Source organism: Mesoplodon mirus, assembly GCF_964341445.2.
Source record: "Mesoplodon mirus genome assembly, chromosome: 17".
NCBI classification, from domain to species: Eukaryota; Metazoa; Chordata; class Mammalia; order Artiodactyla; family Ziphiidae; genus Mesoplodon; species Mesoplodon mirus.
Window position 1 is genome coordinate 8,288,693 of NC_138993.1, and position 23,043 is coordinate 8,311,735.

Genomic DNA, 23,043 nt, shown 5'->3' on the forward strand with positions numbered 1-23,043 from the left:
ATAGAGGTTATCTATGCCCTTAAAAAATTCTTTAATGTACAAGACAGTAACTATAGTTAACCAGCTTTAACTACTTTTGCTTATGTTAATGCATCTAATTGATTTGCCTTAGAAAAACAAATCTTTATGAGAAGAAAAATATCTATTACTAAAATAATGTTTCAAGATTTACCACAAAGTAATGGTGTTCTTTAAAAAAAGAAGGAAAGAAATTTTAAACATGATTTTTTTTTTTATTTCTAAGTAAATGTCATTTAAAATCCGTAGTATCAATCTGATATTTAATTGTAATTCCCTGGAAATTTTTACTTTCTAATTTTATATTATTTTCAATTGATAATTTATATTTAAAATCATTTATTTTCAAAGTTAGATATGTTAACCAATGCTTTGATATCTTATTCCTACTTATAAAAATAATAATTTGCTATATATATTAACAAAACTTTTTTCTTTTTCACAATAAAATTAAGAGTTAATTAAAGCAGTTAAAATTATACAGTTAAAGCAGTAAGGCTCTTTATCATAAACAAAGAAAAGTCATTTAGAATTATGTAAGAGTAAAAATTGCTTTTTAAATTTAAATGAATATTTGTGATAGATTCTTAGACCAGATCTAAACAAAGGGAAAAGTTAACAATTATATGATTATCTTTTCTCTTCCGGCCATGATCACCCTTGCATGCCTAATGAATAAATGATACAACCATCTTAAGCTACAGACATTAAATGATAAGTAAAGATAACATGTCTTATTATCACTTTTTTCATGTATTTTTTCATCCATTTATTCACTGGGTATTCTTGTTAACCATCTTCAAACTCCCTTCAAAAAAAGTTTTTTATGGACTAATTATGAACAATATTGCAAACCAAAAAACATGGGCTTATATGGGAAACTGAAAGCATGAAGTATTGAGAATGCTACTGGATAACTACCAGTTGCTACTTATTCAAATAATTTGCTAACCTTGAAAAAGGTAGTCATCAAAAGCAGGGCTAGAGCAGCATTTGGATGTGAACAGTATTTGACTGCCCCCTAATGGACTAGTTCAAATCTCATCTTGGTTCTTTCTCAGTAATGTCAGTTCGACTTGGATGCTGTGACTTAAGAAAACGTTTTTGAACTAAATTTTAATTTCACACAATTATATCCATGCTGCCGATAGCTGTGAAAATCAATTATATTGCAGGACAGTCATACTGAGAGGCTAAAGCAGAACCACTAATGAAAAAGAAACTCACCTGCTTCAGGGCTGAATGGAGCCTGCTGTGAGGGAAGAGGAAAAATATCAGAAACCCAGAAGTTAAGGCCATTTGAGATAAGTTATCTCTAAAGGCACTAACTAAATACATCTCACAACAGATGTTTATTCATTTGTTCATCTTACTGTGAATGAATGTGACCAGATGCAATAAAAGATTTTTAAGGACTCTCACTTGAAGTGACAAAATTGGCTGTCACCTGAATTTTAATGCGAAAATGGGGATGTTGCTTCAAATAAGCTGATGTTGAAAAATGGCACATTCGTCCTAAGAAATTGTGGCTTGAATAAAATTCAATTAACTAAGAATAGTTTTTGTGTACATAGTTATATGATGATAAATGCACAGACTTTTTAGGAGTATATATATGTTTGAGAACCCAAAACAGCTTGGTTTCCTTGTTTGGTAAAAATGTAACTTACCATTCACCAGGCAAAAGGAATGTGCTTGGTTTATATAAGAAATCATAGTGGAGGGCTTCCCTGGTGGCGCAGTGGTTGAGAGTCCGCCTGCCAGTGCGGAGGACACGGGTTCGAGCCCTGGTCAGGGAAGAGCCCACATGCCGCGGAGCAACAAAGCCCGTGCGCCACAACTCCTGAGCCTATGCTCTAGAGCCCGTGTGCCACAAGTACTGAGCCCTTGCACCACAACTACTGAAGCCTGTGCACCTAGAGCCCATGCTCCGCAATGGGAGAAGCCACTGCAATAAGAAGCCAGCACACTGCAACGAGGGGTGGCCCCTGCTCGCCACAACTAGAAAAAGCCCATACACAGCAATGAAGGTCCAATGCAGCCAATAATTAATTAATTAATTAAAAAGAAATCATAGTGGAATTAGAGGAAACATTTTTAAGTGCTTTGTTCACATGCATCAATTCTTCATCCCTATAATTCTAGATGTTGTGTATGTATAGAAGAAAACTAAGCTTGCAATAAATATTGTTCTCATCAATGGTATATCACTTTTTTTTTTTTTTTTTTTTTGCCCAGGGGAGTTCTGTGTTAATAGAATATGTTTGATAAGGGGAAGATGTTATCTCCCAGTTCCCCAGGTATGAATTCTTTCTTTTTGGAGGCCTGGACATTTTCATGAAGTTGGAGGGATTTTTCTCCTGCACATGTCTCCCTATGAGTGGTCTCAGAATTGCCTCAACAGAGTCCATTGGAGTGTTCAGTTCTGAGTCGTAGTTTATGAGTATCTCAGGGATTTTACCTTGTGGGTGATCCAGTTCCAAATCTCATGCTCAGTTTGCAGAGATACCACCACTGCTTTCCCTACAGGCCATGGGCAAGGGGCAGTATTCAAATCACAACCTCAGGTGGTCAGCAGAGGCATTTCATCCCCCATGCATTGTTAGGGGCTCTGTCCCAGCGGGTAGCTTCATGTAGGTCCCAGCCTCTGCTGGTCAGTCTGCATTCAGCCACTTTCTCAAACAAGCATGGGAGCCAGATCTAACTGCTCATCCAATCTAGGCTCTGGTCCACCAAGTGGGCTTAGCTCCTCTCACAACAGCAGCTTTTTCTCTGTTCACGTTCTGTGGAGATTCTCTCTTCAATAAACTAAACATTTCAGTGACAAAACATAGTAACAGTCTTCTCTATCTTTGGAAAAGTAAATGTTGTGGGAAGCATATTTAGGATTTGCTCACAATAGATCATCTTTGACCCAAAGCTTAGAAAACAAGGTAGGTTTTAATTCTTCAGATTTTGCTTAATCAGAGATTGGACATGAAAGGGCATACACACCAGAGATTTGAAATAATGAAGTAGAGTGCTACACAATGGAAAGGGTTAGGATAGGAGAGGCAGCAGAGTGGCAAGGATGCTAGATTTAGGGGTGAGCCAACCTGTGGTCAAGTCACAGCCCTGATCCTCTGAAGCCTTTGACCTTCAGCATACCAGAGAACCTCTCAGCCATAGCCAAACATCAGTGCAATTACTGAATTGCTAAGAATCACTTGTGATTATGGTAAAGAAATAGACTCTAGGACTCTAGCCACCCCCATAGATCTGATAAGTCTAGGGTGGGGTGTGGGACTCTGTACATTTAAGAAGCATTCTAGGTCGTCTGATGAATCTGCCCCATAGGTCACACCTCTGGAAACACTGGTATTGCAGTTAGCACATCAAAATATGAGTAGGGTTTTTTTCTGTAAGGGATGCTAATTCCTTGTTATACTCTTTGTGCATACCAGGATTGCTAATTGGATTCACTTGGATTATTTGACATGTTAATACTACCTGAAAAGTCTTCTTTTTTTTCAATTTTGGGGGTTATAAGGACAAATTAAGTATTAGGCAAGGGAATAGCTGATCTAATGATCAATATACTGAATGGACAGTAAAATTCAAAAAAAGTATAATTAATACACAACTTTAGCTATAAAGTAGTCTTGGTGCTAATTACCACTCCCTCCTTAAGAAATAAGAAATTAGTAAACCAACGACACAATGGTTTTGCTGAGTACACAAGAAATTAAAGATGACACAAACAGATGGAGAGATATACCATGTTCTTGGATTAGAAGAATCAACATTGTGAAAATGACTACTACCCAAAGCAATCTACAGATTCAATGCAATCCCTATCAAACTACCACTGGCATTTTTCACAGAACTAGAACAAAAAATTTCACAATTTGTGTGGAAACACAAAAGATCCCGAACAGCCAAAGCAATCTTGAGAAAGAAAAATGGAGCTGGAGGAAACAGGCTCCCAGACTTCAGACTATATTACAAAGCTACCATAATCAAGACAGTATGGTACTGGCACAAAAACAGAAAGATAGATCAATGGAACAGGATAGAAAGCCCAGAGATAAACCCACGCACCTATGGTCACCTTATTTTTGACAAAGGAGGCAAGAATATACAATGGAGAAAAGACAGCCTCTTCAGTAAGTGGTGCTGGGAAAACTGGACAGCTACATGTAAAAGAATGAAATTAGAACACTCCCTAACACCATACACAAAAATAAACTCAAAATGGATTAAAGACCTAAATGTAAGGCCAGACACTATAAAACTCTTAGAGGAAAACATGGGTAGAACGCTCTATGACATAAATCACGACAAGATCCTTTTTAACCTACCTCCTAGAGAAATGGAAATAAAAACAAAAATAAACACATGGGACCTCATGAAACTTAAAAGCTTTTGCACAGCAAAGGAGAACAAACAACACTAAAAGACAACCCTCAGAATGGGAGAAACTATTTGCAAATGAAGCAACTGACAAAGGATTATTCTCCAAAATTTACAAGCAGCTCATGCAGCTCAATATCAAAAAAAAACAACAACCCAATCCAAAAATGGGCAGAAGACCTAAATAGACATTTCTCCAAAGAAGATATACAGATTGGCAACAAACACATGAAAGGATGCTCAACATCACTAATCATTAGAGAAATGCAAATCAAAACTACGATGAGGTATCACCTCACACCACTCAGAATGGCCATCATCAAAAAATCCACAAACAGTAAATGCTGGAGGGGGTGTGGACAAAAGGGAACCCTCTTGCACTGTTGGTGGGAATGTAAATTGATACAGCCACTATGGAGAACAGGATGGAGGTTCCTTAAAAAACTAAAAATAGAACTACCATACGACCCAGGAATCCCACTACTGGACATATACCCTGAGAAAACCATAATTCAGAAAGAGTCATGTACCACAATGTTCATTGCAGTTCTATTTACAGTAACCAGGTCATGGAAGGAACCTAAGTGTCCACCAACAGATGAATGGATAAAGAAGATGTGGCACATATATACAATGGAATATTACTCGGCCATAAAAAGAAACGAAATTGAGTCATTTGTAGTGAGGCGGATGGACCTAGAGTCTGTCATATAGAGTGAAGTAAGTCAGAAAGAGAAAAACAAATACCGTATGCTAACACATATATATGGAATCTAAAAAAAAAAATTGTTCTGATGAACCTAGGGGCAGGACAGGAATAAAGGCGCATGTAGAGAATGCACTTGAGGACACAGGGAGTGGGAAGGGTAAGCTGGGACGAAGTGAGAGAGTGGCATGGACATATATACATTACCAAATGTAAATTAGATAGCTAGTGGGAAGCAGCCACATAGCACAGGGAGATCAGCTCGGTGCTTTGTGTCCACGTAGAGGGGTGGGGTAGGGAGGGTGGGATAGGGAGGGTGGGAGGGAGACTCAAGAGGGAGGAGATATGGGGATATATGTATATGTATAGCTGATTCACTTTGTTATAAAGCAGAAACTAACACACCATTGTAAAGCAATTACACTCCGATAAAGATGTTAAAAAAAAAAAAAGTAAAGGAGAACTGCTTACTGGCTATGCTTGATCTAAAATCACTTTGACTTTTTGTTCATTTTCAATACTATATAGTATACCATTGAAAAATATACCACAATTTTTATCCACTTTATTTTTTTCAAGGACGTCTGTATTGTTTCCAGTTTGGGGCTATTATAAGTAATGCTTCTGTGAATATTGCTGTCTGTCTGAGTCTCTTGGTGCACACGTGCATGCATTTCTATGGGCATGTACCGAGACCTAAAACTGCTGACTCATAAGGTTCTCAATCGTCAAGTTTAGTAGATAATGACAAACTGTGTCCCAAAGCAGTTGTTCCAGTTAACACTTTCTGTCAGTGCAGGAGAGTTTGCATAGCTTGACATTCTCACCAGTGTATGATTGGTAGTTTTTTAAATTATACATAACCATACTGGTCATTTATTTTTGCATATGGTAATTTGCATTTCCCTGACTACTAATAAGATTTATGCCTTTTCAGATGTTTTTGGCCATTTGGATATCCTCTTTTGTTTAGTGTCTGTTCAAGTCTCTTGCCCATTTTTCTATTTACTGTTCGTCTTTTCCTTATTAATTTGTAGGACTGACCTCTCTCTCTCTCTTTCTCTCTCTCCTAATTACAAGCCTTTTTGCAAAAACATCTTCTACTCTGAGGCTTGCCTCTACATGTTCTTAATGGTGACTTTGTTTTATTTTTATTTTTGGGTTAACAGAAGTTCTGAATTTTAATATAGTCTAATTTAGCTATCTTTCATGATTAATGCTTTCATTTTTTGTTTTGTTTTTTATTTCCCTTAAAATCCTACCCCTAAAGTGATAAATCTTTTCTCCTATATCATCTTCCAGAAACTCTATTGTCTCACCTTTAATCTTTAGATCCATAATCTACTTAGGGGTGACTAACCCCCACTACTGCTCTGCAGTGCCACTTGGTCCTAGATCAAATGTCTGTGTGTATCTGTATTTTTCTGAACTTTCTGAATTATTGTATCATTATCATAAGTCCTGATATACAGGTAAACAGTTCTCTCACCTTGTGTTCCTTCTTCAAGACACAGCTAGCTCCTCCTGTCCTTTATCGCCACCATGTATATAAAACAGCTTATCCGTTTCTATGCACACATACATATACATGTACACTCCTGGATTCTTATTGGAATTGCTGTGAACTCATAGATCAATCTGAGAAAAGAATTAACTCCATTTATTTAGGTCTTTTTTTTTTTAATGTCAGCTTTTCAATTATATATATATATATATAGAGAGAGAGAGAGAGAGAGAGAGAGCTGTTTTTTAAAAAATATTTATTTATTTTTTTGGCTGTGTCGGGTCTTAGTTGCGGCACATGGGATCTTCGTTGTAGCGCTTGGGCTTCTCTCTAGTTGTGGCGTGCAGATTTTCTCTCTAGTCCTGGCAGGTGGGCTCCAGGGCACATAGGCTCTGTACTTTGCGGCACACGGCTGTCTCATTGAGGCACGCGAGCTCAGTAGTTGTGGAACGCGGGCTTAATTGCCCCGGCGGCATGTGGGATCTTAGTGCCCCGACCAGGGATCGAACCCGCGTCCCCTGCATTGGAAGGCTGATTCTTTACCATTGGACCCCCAGAGAATCCCCCAGTTTGAGAGAATGAACTCCATTTATTTAGGTCTTTAATGTCTATCAATAATTTTATATACTTTACATAAATGTCTTGCAGACTTTTGTTTGATGTATTCCTAAATATGACACAGTTGATGCTATAGTAAAAGTATTTTTTAAACATTTCACTTTCTCATTAATTGTAGATGATATATAGAAATTAAATTGATTTTACAGAAACCTTGATAAACTCTCTGGCACTAATAATTTATTATTTTGGATTTTTTATGTTCACACTCATATCATTCATGAATAATGACAGTTTTATTTCTCGCAACTTGTATATGATTGATTTGCTTGCCTTGCCTCACTACATTTGCTAAGTCCTCCACGACAGCCTTGAAAAGATGTAGTAATGATGGACATCACTGCCCTGATCCCAACCTCAAACTAAATATCTTCAAAAAGTTACCATTAAGTATATTATATGCTATGGGTTTTTATTATAGAATATTTAAATATTTTATATAGAATATTCTAAAAATAGAATGTTTTCTATTTTTAGTTTGCATAGTTATTTTAAAGTCAGGAACAGATCGTTTCCTCTCTGGAGCCTCTGTTGTAAGCAAAGTTAAAGACAAGTGACAAACTGGGAGAAAATATTTGTGAGTTATGGAACAGAGGGCTAACTGCCGTGAAGAATTCTGGTCAACATTGCCAGATTTGGTTTTCTCACACAGCGTTCCAAACACAGTGTTCCAGGCCACTGCTGTCAGGAATGAAAGTTTCACCAGTCCGTGAGCAAAAATAAGTTAGTTTTTTTGTGAAGCTAAATGTATTCCTTTCAAAGCCTTGTCTTTTCTTCTGTGCATATATTCTCTCAAATTTTTAGCAATAAAATACCATTTTTCTTATAATCGTTATTATAATAGTGGTAATTTAGGTTTTTTTTAATGTTCTTGTTTGACAAACTAAAATACTAGTAACTCTTTGCAGGCCCCTCTAAATTCTCTGATTGATTTGATTCTGACCCAATGCATATCAGTGACATTCAGGATATTGACCAAAAAAAAGAGCCAGTGCATTAAGGAGATGGGTGGGAATAGAGACAGGGCCATTAGAGAGCGTGGAGAAGAAGGAAGTAAACCAGGGCAGTGAGACATCACAAAGCCAAGGGAGAAAAGGTTTCAGCCTGGTGACTGTGGTTGGCCGGGTCAGATGCTGCAGAGAACTAAGTAACGTGAAGACTATAAGGTATGTCTGGTGTTAGTAACAAAGAGGCCATTAGTGATCACAGTGGGAAGGATTTCAGTGGAGCCCAAGACCGAATGCTGTGAGCTGAAGAAAGGCTGGTGAGGAAGTGGAAACACTGGCTAGTATGATTTTTCTGAGAAATTTAACTTTGAAGAGAGAAGGGTGTCTCAGTTCCAGTGTGACTATAATAGCATTTGGGTTGGTTAGTTGGTTGGTTGGTTGCTTGCTTGCTTGCTTGCTTGACTGGTTAGTTGGTTGATTGATTTGTTTGTTTTGAAGATGGGGGATGATTGAATAAGATTAGTGTGAACAGAAAAACCAGTGGAGAGACAGGAATATTGGAAATACAGGAGAGAAAGGAGATAAATGGAGAGAGTTTCTGAGAAGAGGAGAGGAAGTGGAATATAGAACACAGACGCGAGGCTTTCCTGTGGGCAGGAAGGGAGCCCATCAACCTTGGTGCATCATAAAATAAGCATCCAGGGCCTCAGCCTTGTACCGTGTGGCTTCTACACAGCTCAACACTAGCAGCTGTGTGAACAGTGCCCCATACTTGTGCGAGGTACATCCTGCCCAGTCATATGCAGCAGCCTAGGATACAGGTTAATATGTAGGTTGATTTGACTAGAATTTGAGAGAATGACCGCCAAGAAGAGCCAGTGAAAGTCCCTAGAGACAGAGCGGTCACCCACTCAGAGAGGAATTGGAAGAGAGCCGTGAAAGGAGAAAGCTATCATCTTCTCTCCTCTCCACATGTCCCACACCAAGTGTCTGTCAGGTGTCACCCTCTCTCTTTCATCATCACCCCTTCCATGTTCTTCTTCCCTTCATCCACCACAGTGTCCATTCTCTGAGTTCATTGTACACAGGCAGATTTTAGGAAGAAGCCAGTCTCTCAAACTCATGCAGCACAAGATAGGAATTTCAATACTAAAAGACAAGATATGAACCTAAAAGAATGCATCCCTTAAAATGAAGCTTAAGCAGTTTTTACTGGTCAGTAGAAGAGATGTTTTGGGAAGAGAAATCTTTCTTGTGCCTGCATATACCTTAGAACCCACCAAGAACCATGGTGTTCAGTTTGTGACCCACATAAAAGCACCCAGCCAAGGGGGACATAGGATGGAAATCCATCCCTGGTGAGGATGATGTTGGCAATTTAAAATTCTGTTTTTTTCCTATTTAAATCAACATGTATTGAACCTATACTCTGTCCCACATAGTTTAAGCATCATTTCCCCAAATCTGCCTGAACATTGGGCAATAGTCTGAAGAGGGAGATGGGGTGATGGTTTCTGCAGAAAATCTGTGAGTAGGATCCTGAAGGACATTCACCAGTCAGAGGTGGTGGGTTTGTCTCAGAAGAACACTACAGAAAATAGGGGCTTGGAGAAACTCAGTTAAGGTAGGAATCTTTGAAATGGGAAGAAGTTGGGGTAAATGTGTGCATGCAACTGGATCTGAATTCTACACATACTGACTGATATGGCCACACAGTATTGTGAAAGCTGGGAGGTCTGACCCGCAGCATAAAGGGACAAGATTTCTAACTTCAAAAAACAACCACCAAGAGGGTAATTTCTGTCCACTCACCTTAACATAACCACTTTTTAAGGCAGACTTTACTAGTTTCCTTCAAACAAATAATAAATTGGGTGCCCTAGAAAGGTGAGGTTTTAGTGGCGCTCAGACTCTTCCCAGAAGGAGGGGGGCGTCCAGTAGGTGGACTCAGCGAATGAAATGGATTCACCTTTGCTTCACTGAGTAGCGCTGCTGCTCCTCTTGGAGATCCTGCCACCTGAGCTCCAGGTGGGAATGCACGTTGTCTGCCTTGTTGAGGTAGCACGTAGTATGCACTCAGCTAAAATTTCCTAGATGTTAAATGAATGTTTCTTCCTGTGCTGCAGTAACTGGCTCTTTAGAGTAAATGGCAGAGGCTCCCCTGCATCCGAACTGGATTGAACCCCACTAGGAGCAGTGCACGCTGGGAAATGGCCTCACTGGCCAGGATCCTTTGGGCTTCCTGTGGGTGGTGGAACCTTCATCCCTGGCAGGGCTGTTCACAGAGTCTCAGCCAGAAAACCAGGCTGAGACGATAAAGGCTTTCTTCAGCTTCATGCAGGACAAGCATTGGCAGAGAATCAGAGAAAGCAGAGAGGGTCTTGATCACCTCCATCGATTCTCAAACTGAGCACCTGTAAGACCATTCTCACCGGTAGTTTCCCAACAAGGAAGGGGTTTGTGGGCAACAAAGTATGTCCTTAGGCAGCAGTCAGTTGGTTTCCAAAAGCTATCAAGGAGTCATTTTAGAATCCCTTTGCACAGATATGTCCAGAACATTGACCAGAAGAGAGACGAGAAAGACCATTATGGAGAAATTTTCTTTCATATGTTCAAACCTCTCAGCTGTGTGTTTGACTCAGGTCCCATAGAAACTGCTGCAGAAACTACTGACACAGCTTGTATGTAGGCATCCTCCGTTTTTATAATCCCCAAGTTTCAGTAAAACTATCTCCACTTCCACAGATGGCAGGAAGAATAGACAGCATCATATGCTGTCTACAGATGGGTATTGATTCTTTTTCAGTATGTGCCAAATACAGCAAGGATTCTTAATCATTTTCTAAATTGTATAATAACCGAACGATAAATGATAAATACCTTGAAGACTAAAAAATACTTTCTCATCAAAATAAAAACATTACCCTGCAACTATGGGAATTCTACATTTTTAAAGGGGCTATTCCTTCAACTCTTCTTTTATTCCTAAATCACCCATTAATTCATTTGTTCATTAAAAAAATTTTATTGAGCACCAAGTAAGTACGAGGCGCTAGGTTAGACAACTGGCATTTAGGATACAGAAGGCCAGGGCTAGGTAGGGAATAGATTCTATTTATTTATTTTCCTTCCACACAAAATTTATACCTTGAGTTGTTTTCAGGAATATTCCATTCTGGGGTGAAAATGGAGAATTTTGAGAAATACAGTTGGTAGGTGCCGTTTGTACATGGTCAGTCTTTCTCCTGCCCGTCCTTCACCCGTACTTGCTAGGTGAAACCCATTTTTTCCCCAGGGAAAAGGAAATAATCTTGATCCTTCTTGTCTGTGACACTTGATTGATTGTCTCCCTCGGAATGAGTCTGCACCTGTGAGGATGCACATTCAGTTGAGTCCAACCCTCAGAGAACGCAAGGTTATCTTCATGATAAAACCCTATAATGGAAGACAATATTCCACCTTCAGAATATCTTTCACAGCCTCAGTTTTCTGTTTCAAAATTACCTTTAATCAAATGCTTAATCACCTCTTCTAGATCGATAAAAAATATTACTAGGAAGTTGTAAGGACATTTTTGTTGCTTAATCATTTACAATCCCCCCTTCAGCTTTCAAAAGAGATTGGAGGCTGCTTAAAATAGAAACCATAGGGCTTCCCCGGTGGCGCAGTGGTTGAGAGTCTGCCTGCCGATGCAGGGGACATGGGTTCGTGCCCCGGTCCAGGAGGATCCCACATGCCGCAGAGCGGCTGGGCCCGTGAGCCACGGCCGCTGAGCCTGCGCATCTGGAGCCTGTGCTCTGCAACGGGACAGGCCACAACAGTGAGAGGCCCGCGTACGGCAAAAAAAAAAAAAAAAGAAAAAAAAATCCAGTGGGTAGAAAAGAATCTGAGAGCCACACTCACCACTCAAGGAAGGCCTAGTGGACGCAGCAGCAGCAGCTTCCATGGGAGAATGGACACTGCTTCATCTGGCTGTCCCCAGGAAAGGGCCAGATGCCGCTCTTTTATGTGTTTGCTGGATCTTGAGGGCCATCATGACTAAAGGACTAAAGCTCAAAAAATCACATAATCTACTCATCCTCTCTAACAATATCACTAAAAGCTTGGCGTGCACCGTAACTCAGACATAGCTTTAGTGCCTGTAGCAAACCCCTGCCCTTTTACAAACAGCATGATTCGTGAAACAAGGAAGGCCAGCAGCCTTCACCGACTTCAGGAGAGCCTGGTGATCCGTCTGGTGGGAGAACACCTCAATGCAAGGCAGCATTTGCTTGGAGGGCCCAGACCTCGCCAGGGTGTTTTCCCAAGAACCAGAGTAGAAGTGCCTTCATATTCTCAGCCTTCATTCCTCACCTTTACGTGGAGACAATAATACCAACAACACAAAGTTGCTGTTAGGATTAAGTGAAATAATTAGGAAACACCCAGCCCACAGTAGAAGATGCTCCACGAAGGTTGGTTCTCTAGTCCTCTGCAGTATTAAAAAGTCCCGTACCCCCAACCCAAGAAAATTCCTGGCCATGAAGCCAACCTTCAGTGGTGCGGTTAGGAAAACTTTGCCAACAACCCTTGTTCCCTTCAGTTAGTCATGATGAGTCTGTACTGAGTAGACTACTACACTACTCTTTGCCTGAGTCTACATGCTCCTTAAATCTGTTTCTGTGAAGTTTCATCTTGCACTCCTTTTCCCCCACCCCCAGTCACATTTTATACCCTTGACTCATTTATTTTGCAGCTGGAAGTTTGTACCTCTTAATCTCCCTCGCCTATTTCTGTCCAACCCATACTCCCTTTTTAAAAAAAAAAATACATGACTTGCAAATTTTTACTAAAGTATTTACAAAAAAACCACATCTCTTTATTTTCTGGAAAGTGATCTTTCAAAATTAAAAGAGTGTCTCTTGCATCTAAAATTCGGGAATTTCTTTGGTCATCCTATCCACAGATAGAGTAACTTTGTAAATGTTAATTATATTTCCTTTCTGTGCTTTCTCATTCAACCCAGCAGCTGTTCAACTCTCATTCATTTTCTCTTACATTCCCAGCACAAGAAGACTGTTTTTAATTCATCCTCATAGAGGACTTATGCTCCTTGAAATGCAGGTCCCTGATTACCCCTAGCAAGTCGGTTAAAAATGGGCCTCTGGGGTCAGAGGGATGATCAAATCTACCTGTGTGATTTTGCATTCAAGTTCCCTAACCCTGAAATAGGAAGGATACTATCACCCACACATAGACTTGTTGAAGGAGTAACCGAGATTAACCACTGTGCAAACTACCTGGCACACAGTAAGCCCAATGAGCGTTAGATGTTATTACTCAATATTATCTCTCCTTGTTCCAATGCGGTTCTGGATTTCACTGTCATGCACACTTAAACTCTCCTTTTGCATGTGTATTTTCATTATGTCACCTCAAATCCTCCTTATAAAGGATTAATAAGTAAATAAATCCACCTACTTGGTCCTGTTAGCTCATAGTTTTACCTTTTTGTTTCCAGGAGTGAACAGGTCTTTAATTTCATACAAAAGTAGGACAATTGCTTTGGTTTTGTTTACCGTTGCCTTCCTGAAGCAAATTCAAAATGAGCCTTGATTCCACTCTTGGTATAGCTGGTGTTTGGTATGATTGTGATTATTTTAAATGTTATAATTAAAATTATAACATTATATTTTTTTCAGAGAAACTGTACACTAAGAATAACACCAGACAAACTCAACTCATAGCATTTTGTGAAAATTAAATGGGATAACACGAAAAGAGTTTGGCCATATTAACAATTTCTTCCCATTACCTAAGACTTGTGTCCCCTCTTTCACATAGATTTTGCACTGACCGAAGGAAGTACAGTCACACCTTTGTGCCCAAAAGGATATTTTCCCTGTGGGAACCTGACCCAGTGCTTACCCCGTGCTTTTCACTGTGACGGCATGGACGACTGTGGGAATGGAGCTGACGAGGAGAACTGTGGTGAGTCCTGGGCTCAGCTCCATACGGACAGCACCCCTTGTGAACCGCCCAGAACTGTGGGTGGATCAAATGCTAATGGTCTTTATTCCTGTCTTACCCCTAGCTTCTTCATGACATTTTTTTCCTTTCTTCTTAAATTCCATATATATGTGTTAGCATACGATATTTGTCTTTCTCTTTCTGACTTATTCACTCTGTATGGACTTGAGGATATGGGGAGGAGGAAGGGTAAGCTGGGACAAAGTGAGAGAGTGGCATGGACATATATACACTACCAAATATAAAATAGATAGCTAGTGGGAAGCAGCCGCATAGCACAGGGAGATCAGCTCGGTGCTTTATGACCACCTAGAGGGGTGGGAGGGAGGGAGACGCAAGAGGGAAGAGATACAGGGACATATGTATATGTATTACTGATTCACTTTGTTATAAAGCAGAAACCAACACACCATTGTAAAGCAATTATACTCCAATAAAGATGTAAAAAAAAAAGAAACATGAAAAAAAATGCTAATGGTGATGAAAAAGGGGAAAAGGGGATTTGGTATTCTATAGGGAATCCTAATGTGACACAACTAATTGCTCCCCAATGGATTTGTGATAATTACCAGAATTTTCATATATTGAGGTTGCTTAAATCAGAAATACAGTATTACAAAAAGCTGTATTTGATGAAAAAATAAAATTATTTAAAGTTCTACTTGGATACCCATATTTTAATTTTAAATGGCTTACTATGACCACTTCCCTATGGCTTGCTAATTTGGTTCAGCTTCAGGAATATCCTTAAAGTGCAAATGGGCCTGCCTAGAGAATTAAGTTATTCAGTAGACCTGTATCCAGTGCCCGTTGTGTGCTCTCCAAGTCACCAGGACTCAGCAGGCTCAGGGGAGACAAGGGACCATGTGAAGAAGGAGGACAGTAAACTTGTACGTAAACAAATTAAATAATTTCAGAGAGCGATAAGTGCCATGAAGTATATAGAACAGAATAATGGGATAGAAAGTGAGTTGGGGGAAAGGCTACTTTAAAGATATAGCCAGAAAAACCCTCTCTGAGATGATGACATTTGAATTGAGAATGAAATGAAAAGAAGAAAGAAACCATGAACTATTCTGGCAAAATCCCAGGCAAAGGAGACAGGAAATGCAAAGGCCCTGAGGCTGAATGAACCAAGACAATGTGTTTGTGGGAAGGCAAAGCCTGATTGGCTTGGGCGGAGTGAGCAAGGATAAAGAGGGTAAAGAGGTAACAGGGGTCAGGTCCCGAAAGGTCTTATAGGCCATTTTAGGTCTGTATATCAGGACTGTACATGTCATCTCATCTAACCCGCGTATTTTTCTCTCGAAGAAACCGAAGCCAAGAGAGGTTGACATGTCTAGTTAGTCACAGAGTATACACTAGAACCCAGGTCTCCTGAATCTGAATGAATCCTGTGTGTTTTATACCACACAGAACTGCCACTCCTTGGCACTGCCCAGCTAGCAATCAGAGGCGACAGCAAAGTCCAGGAGTGCCAGTGTGCATCTCTAGAATCTGCTCTCCTGCCCCTGGGAACTCATGCGTGCTCCCAGCACCACTGCCTTCACCACCTGTGAATCACTCCTACTCAGCCTGTAGGCTGCAGTTTAGGTGTCCCTTCCTCTCCTGAGAAGCTTGGCTTTCCCAGCCACACCTCCCCACTCTGAAGCTCCACCCCAGGTCTAGGACAAGCACCCTTTCTCTCTGTTGCCATAGCACCCTGGGTATACCCGGACGACTGTACTAAGGACTGCCTTGTCTTTACACTGTACTTCTCTCACTGGACATAAACTCCTTGAGGACAGTTCTTATTTGTTTTGGTGTCACCAGATCCTAGAACAGTAGAATACAATCAGTGCTCATGATGGGGCAGCTCTCTGGGTGCCAATGGCAAGTCACTCAAATTCTTGGCCTTTCCTCTTCAGTGGAAATCTTAGACCGTGCACGTTATCTACCTCATGAGGGTGTTAGGAACGCAAATGAAATAATTCATATAAAGGCATCAAATAGAATAATTTTAAAAACCACTGAGGTTATCAGCAAGAAATAAAAATAAACTAAAATTTTCAGAGATCAAAGGGACCTGCGGGCAGTTATTTAAATTTACTTTTCTATTTGTATGAACTTTAGTATCATACATCATATTGTGTGTTTTATCACTTTAATAGCTTATGCTAAAGTAATGATGCTTCAAAAATCAAGCCTTATTTATTTATTTATTTATTTTTGGCTGTGTTGGGTCTTCGTTTCTGTGCGAGGGCTTTCTCTATTTGCGGCAAGTGGGGGCCACTCTTCATCACGGTGTGCGGGCCTCTCACTATCGCGGCCTCTCTTGTTGCGGAGTACAGGCTCCAGACGTGCAGGCTCAGTAGTTGTGGCTCACGGGCCTAGTTGCTCCGCGGCATGCGGGATCTTCCCAGACCAGGGCTCGAACCCATGTCCCCTGCATTGGCAGGCAGATTCTCAACCACTGCGCCACCAGGGAAGCCCAAGCCTTCTTTTTTAAAAGAATACAATTTTATTGCAAAAAATGGAAAACTTGGCAAATAAGCAGATTATATCATCTGACAAGTTGAGAAAATATTTTTCTCATCAGGACTAGACAGGCTTTATTAAAAGGAACTTGGTTTTTTCCTTATTAAAAAGGTCAGGTGCCATAAACTTTGTCAGAACTCATTACATATATCAAGTATGTATCTACATACATGTATGCATATGATAAAATAAAATTCAGATTATATTTTCTTCTGAGGACCTCAAAATTAAGATCAAACATTTAAAATGTCAGCATTAGAAACAGGTGATATTTTTCAAGATGGATACATGTATGTATCTATTTTCATTATATATTTTATGATACACACATTTAAACTATTTGTAATTGCAGAAAAAGACAAGACTCCAGATGTTTGCCTACCTTTTCCGCCCTTGTTATCTTTCTGTTACTTAAATTTTTAAAATTGATTTCATGATCAAATTTTTATACTTTTGTTCTGTAATTTGATATTTTATTTCTAGAATAACTGACACATGTTCATCGCCGTGTGTTTCACAGGAGACACTAGTGGATGGGCGACTCTGTTTGGCACGGTCCATGGAGATGCTGATAATGTGGCATTAACACAGGAGTGCTGTAAGTGGTATTGGTTTGAAGACTCGGCCTCAGCTTTGCGAGCAACATTATTTATGGGGCATGGATTTATATGGGTAGTGTGATAAATTCCCTTTAGAATTTCAATTTCAGTTCAATGTATTTCAGTGGTCAACTGGTCTGTTATCTGCTCTTGGGACTGAAAAGATAGAAAGAAGAAAACAACATGCTCCATTCATGCTCATTCTATGTATTAGCCTGTGAGTGCAAGAATACATAGGTACTGAATACTTGTGACAAATAATAAAGATCTTACTCCCTTTGCTTACTTTCTTTAGTAAAGATATTAAGCACCAGCTACTTTCCAGGACCTACGTTAGGCGCTGAGAGTGCAAGGATGACTAAGGTCCTCAAATACCTCACACTGTTGCGGGAAAGACAGACCCTTATAGAAGCAGGAATGGTACAATATTTGTGCGAAACTGAAGGAAGGATGTTTGCACAAGGGAATGTGGAAGCCCTTTGGGAGAAATGATGGCTGTGCCAGGGATGGGGAGAAATCCACAGACAAGGTGACCTTGAGATGGGCTTGGAAGTCCTTGGATGGAGGGAAGGGGAAGAGGTGACAGGATGAGCAGGGGAGGACGATCAGCAAAACAGTGGAGTCAGCCAGAGCCTGCTTCACATTTGTTCTAGTACATGCGTTGGAAGGGTGGGGCCAGCCCGCAAAGGGTTTTGGGTGCACTCTTTGGAGTTTGGCCTCTAGCCCAGAGATAGAATTACATATCTGTATATACACAGATTATATTGTATGTTAATATATTATTATATTACATATAATATGTATATACATAGATATAATTATGTAGGTGTATGTACAATTACAAGCATACATTAGTATGTATACATAATATATGTATATGAAGTCCATATATTAAATACTACACTATAGTATATTATGCACTTTATAATACCTGGTTATAATTACCACTTATTATATACTTTATTATACACAAATATATCATACATAAAGTTAGAAATTGAAAAGAGTACACTAAAAAGCTTAAAAATAAATATAACTGAAAATTCTAACATTTTCTTCCGGAACCACAGTGGGTCATCTTGTACACATGCCATTGTGGAGGTCACTGCTGTATACAAGGGGGCAACCACCAAAGTTGTGAGCTTATTTCCATTTAGTGAAGAGGAAGATGAAGTGATAAGAAGTGTATGTGAAAATGATTCTTCTACCAGAATTTTAAAGAATGGATTAGAACAGTGTTCTCACCCTGAGACAATTCTGCCCCTGGAGAACATTTGTCAATGTCTGGAGACATCCTGGGTTGTCACAGCTGGAGAGGGGTGGTGTGACTGCTGGCCTCTAGCGGAGGGAGGCCAAGGCTGCTGCTGAACCTTCGACAGCGCACAGGACAGCTCCTCAGGACAGAGAATGATCCTGATCTGACCCCAATGTCAGCTTTGCCGAGGTTGAGGAGAAAGCTTGGTGAAAGAGGCACTGAACATTATGTTTCTCGCTATGCTCCAGACTAATACTAAGAACCTGAGCCCAGAAAAGACCTCTGGGGAGAGTGAGGTAGAGAGAGCTTCAAGAGGCGCTTCAGAAGAAGAATCCAGAGGCTGGGGTTTGACTGACCTGCAGGTGAGGGAGTTACGCTCACATTTCTGGTTTAGTCAACTGGCTCAGCTTGGAGTATGCGAGATTCTCTTATGGGTAAATAAGAGCTTCCAATCCTAGGCTTTCAATCTAATAATGTAACCGCTATTTTCAGTGTCAATTAAACATTGAAGTAAACAATCTGGAGTTATCTTTAGGAAGTTGAGATGATTAGCATAAGCCTACGAACACCACAGAATATTTTCTAAACACTTTTGCACTCGAATGCATCTTTTGGATTAGGGAGGCATTCAATAAAAGTTTGTTGGATTTACTAAAATTTGGTGAAATTGATTTTAAAAATAAGGTTTGAATAAAAGTGATCTAGAAGCAGAGCAATTAGAAAGAACTTATAATCAGATTTAAATAAATACTAAATATAAACATTGGAAAATAACTCTCACTTTTTTTAGCTCCTTCAAAAAAAATACCCACAGGATCAGAGGCAACATCAAATGCTCCATTAATATCATCCCCCAACTCTCTCTCTCTCTCTCTCTCTCTCTCTCTCTCTCTCTCTCTCACACACACACACACACACACACACACACAGAGAGTCATTGTTCTGTGGACCAACTTGGCCTGGTTTCTCCATAGATTTCTCATATGCCATTATTTTAACAGTTAACATAATTAATAACTACATAATATATAAATAAAAGAATTATGTGATAGTGTTTATATATTATTAATATATTATGATAAATCTTACTAATTATGGTAATATGCCATTGTATTAATAATTATGTGAGTTCCTTCAAAGTAAATCCTAAAGTGTTTTTCTTCCTTCTGAATGCTTCAGATAGATGGATCTTTGGTCTTTTTCTGCTTTACAGTTTCTCTACAACTTTTACCGACCACGTTAACTTCATAGTAATGAACAGCTAAGAGCCGGAATGATAGGGTGTCTGGGTTGGTTGATTTCACTAAGGCACCGTGATGGCCACTGCCCAGCCTGCATCTCACTCTTGTCGCAGCTCTAAGAGAAGTTTGAAAGGGGGAAAATAATTGAGTTTAATTTTAACCAACAAGCATTTACTGAGCCACCTCTTTGTGCCATTCAATTAAATGGAATTGACTTCGTTATACCCATTAAAGATTTACTCAATCATACTCATGTTTTTCATTGAGAAGAACTTAATCTTGTTCACCATACGCTTTTATGCTATTTAAACATCCCTGTGGTTTCTTTCTAATCCCTTGTTAAATGCCTCTGAAATGACCACTGGAAGTTAGAACTGAGATGAATACCACATGAGTCTATATTTGCTTTTGGTTTTGTTTTTCATACTTTATTTATTTATTTATTTTTGGCTGCATTGGGTCTTCACTGCTGTGCACAGGCTTTCTCTAGTTGTGGTGAGCAGGGGCTACTCCTGTTGCAGTGCATGGGCTTCTCATTGCGGTGGCTTCTCTTGTTGCAGAGCACGGGCTCTAGGCACGCAGGCTTCAGTAGGTGCAGCACGCAGGCTCACTAGTTGTGGCTCATGGGCTCTAGTGCGCAGGCTCAGTAGTTGTGGCGCATGGGCTTAGTTGCTCCGCAGCATGTGGGATCTTCCCAGACTAGGGCTCGAACCCGTGTCCCTTGCATTGGCAGGCGGATTCTTAACCACTGCGCCACCAGGGAAGTCCCAAGTCTATATCTGACTAGGAGAAAATTCTTGTTTGCTTTTATTATGGGCCAGAATAAGTTCATTTAACAAGATGTGAATGTTATACATTCAATGGAAAAAGAACAATGCCAGTTACTAGAAATAAAGTCATAATTAAAGAGGGGTTTTTTTCTATTGAATCGTTACTCTTTTTGCCCCCTAGTATTAAATCAGTACCCACAACGCTGTGACTGCAAAGAAACTGAGTTGGAATGTATAAATGCTGGCTTGAAGTCTGTGCCAACCGTTTCCAGCAATGTGACATTACTGTGAGTAAAATTCACATCTTGATATTTGCTCTTAAAGTCACATGAAAACCGTGTAGTCTAATCTAAACTCTCTTTGTTCTGTTTTATGCTACTTATACATTAGCAAAATCATAGAAAGTCCCTTTAAAACCACCAGCCATCAGAGAACTCTGCACGCTTCTTCTCCAGGGAAAAAATGTTTTAAACACTGTATGTTAGATTAGCCAGGTTATCATTTAGCTCACAAATGTCTGTGGCCTGGAGTTATTTTCAATTACTTTCCAATTCATATATTATTACTAATATGCCAGTACTATACAAGTAAAAATAAAAATTTGAAAAAAAGGAAAGGTACTCACTTATTCTATCTCATTTTAAATAGTGGTAATTTGTCCAAGACTTTAAGGTATAAAAGATCCACGAGGCTAGCTGTGACATAATTGTGCAAGTTTTTCTGAACTCTGCATAGAAGTTTTGAGAGCCTCAGGAATTTGCCTGCGGACATATCATAATTTGGGCATGCATGAGTTGGTTAGGATTTTTGTTGTGTTTTGTTAAATTATCTAGAGAAGAAAAAGTTAAATCACCATAGATGTTCCTGTCTGTTATATTGCACTAACTGGCTAACCTTGTCAGATATTTGCAAACTGCTTTAATTTTGCTTTATGGACTTTTCGTTCTCACTTGAAGATTCTTACTTATTATGGGCATTTTCAAACGTGTGTGACGTAGTATGGAGCATCATCAAATATTCTCAAGCATGCAGCTTCTAGGGAAGAGTTTGGTTGGTCATAAAATCCATAATAACGTTTTCTTTCCATGTTATTTTAGGTCTCTTAAGAAAAACAATATTCACAGTCTTTCAGATAGAGTTTTCATCAAATACACAGAACTTAAAAAGATGTAAGTAGCTATTAATAGTGTTTTTATGGGGAAATCTATGGGATGTTTTGTTTAAGATGTTTTTAATCTAAGAGTAAAATGAAATATAAGGTTGATTACCTTTATCATTAAAGTTATTTTTCTAAATGTAATTAAGATTAGACAATAAAGCATTGAAAAGTATGCTTTCTTTCCATTTCATAATTTAAAATAACAACTGGTTTTACTTAAACCTTCCATAGAGAGTTAAACTGGATTGAGCATCTCAGTAAGAAAATACATAGTTCCACGGTTTTACTCCAGATCATTTGGAAAATGACATTGCAGATTCAGAGGCACTAGATGCACTTTTTAACCTGGAAGAGTGTTAGCATAGACAAGAACCATCGTTTAAAACATATAATGATAGGATATGGACTGTTTCCCAGGACAAAAAGAGCAAAAACACGATCTTGGTTGAAATCGGTGATATTAGCATATCTGAGGAAAGAAAACAACAAATAGGACACGGTCAGCCATGAGAAACAAAGTATCAGGATGCTTCCAGCATCATCAAAAAAAGAAAACCAGGATCTGAGAGATACAATCCCTAGAGATAGTCTCTGTTGGGGGGCAGGGATGGATTGTGCATCTCCACCATGACTCCCATGAACTTTATTGTGACACTGTTCATATCAAGATGGAGAATCTCTTTGCTTTGATTCCCGGCTCATCAATCAACCTTATGATGACTACATTAACTTACCAAATTATTCATACTAAAGTATCTGGGAGGTTACCTTGGATGGGGAATAATAACATTCTAATTAGTGGAGTGGAATACATCCTATTTAAATAAAGCAATTAGGGAATTCCCTGGCAGTCCAGTGGTTAAGGCTTCACACTTCCACTGTAGGGGGCATGGGTTCGATCCCTGGTCGGGGAACTGAAATCCCACATGCTGCACGGCGTGGCCAATAAATAAATAGATAGGTAGATAGATAAATAAATAAAGCAATTAAATATTCAACCTCTTGAGAGTTTGGTTACTATGTGTCAGTCCCTCTGAGCCTGAGTCACTCTGGGATAATGGAGAGGTCAACTTTCTGCGCTTGCCAAGATAATCATTAGACTAGATTAGAAAATTAGCAAGACAATGTTGTAAGGCCCCTAGGTAGTACCATCATCTTACAATTTTGCCCTTTAACATTCAGAATAGAAGGGAAAGTTTCTAGAAATGTGATATATATTAAAATTCAGGATAAAAAATAATCTGATCCTTTGCTGATACTGGACAAACACATTTGGTTTGAAATACCATCAACAGTTATGTGCTGCTC

General features: G+C 39.4%; 1 protein-coding gene across 5 annotated transcripts in view; it reads left to right on the forward strand.

Annotated features, from left to right (window-relative positions):
• The window catches only part of RXFP2 (relaxin family peptide receptor 2), a 99,044-nt gene that overhangs the window by 38,764 nt on the left and 37,237 nt on the right, over positions 1 to 23,043 (forward strand). For 3 of the 5 annotated variants that reach the window (XM_082602269.1, XM_082602271.1, XM_082602273.1), the window contains exons 2-5: positions 14,009 to 14,155; positions 17,232 to 17,309; positions 20,758 to 20,863; positions 21,674 to 21,745. In XM_082602269.1, coding sequence (XP_082458395.1) covers positions 14,116 to 14,155; positions 17,232 to 17,309; positions 20,758 to 20,863; positions 21,674 to 21,745 — 296 coding nt within the window. In that variant the 5' untranslated portion in view covers positions 14,009 to 14,115. Of the gene's footprint in view, positions 1 to 14,008; positions 14,156 to 17,194; positions 17,310 to 20,757; positions 20,864 to 21,673; positions 21,746 to 23,043 lie in introns of those variants that run through there. The other 2 variants (XM_082602270.1, XM_082602272.1) reach the window with 2 other exon arrangements.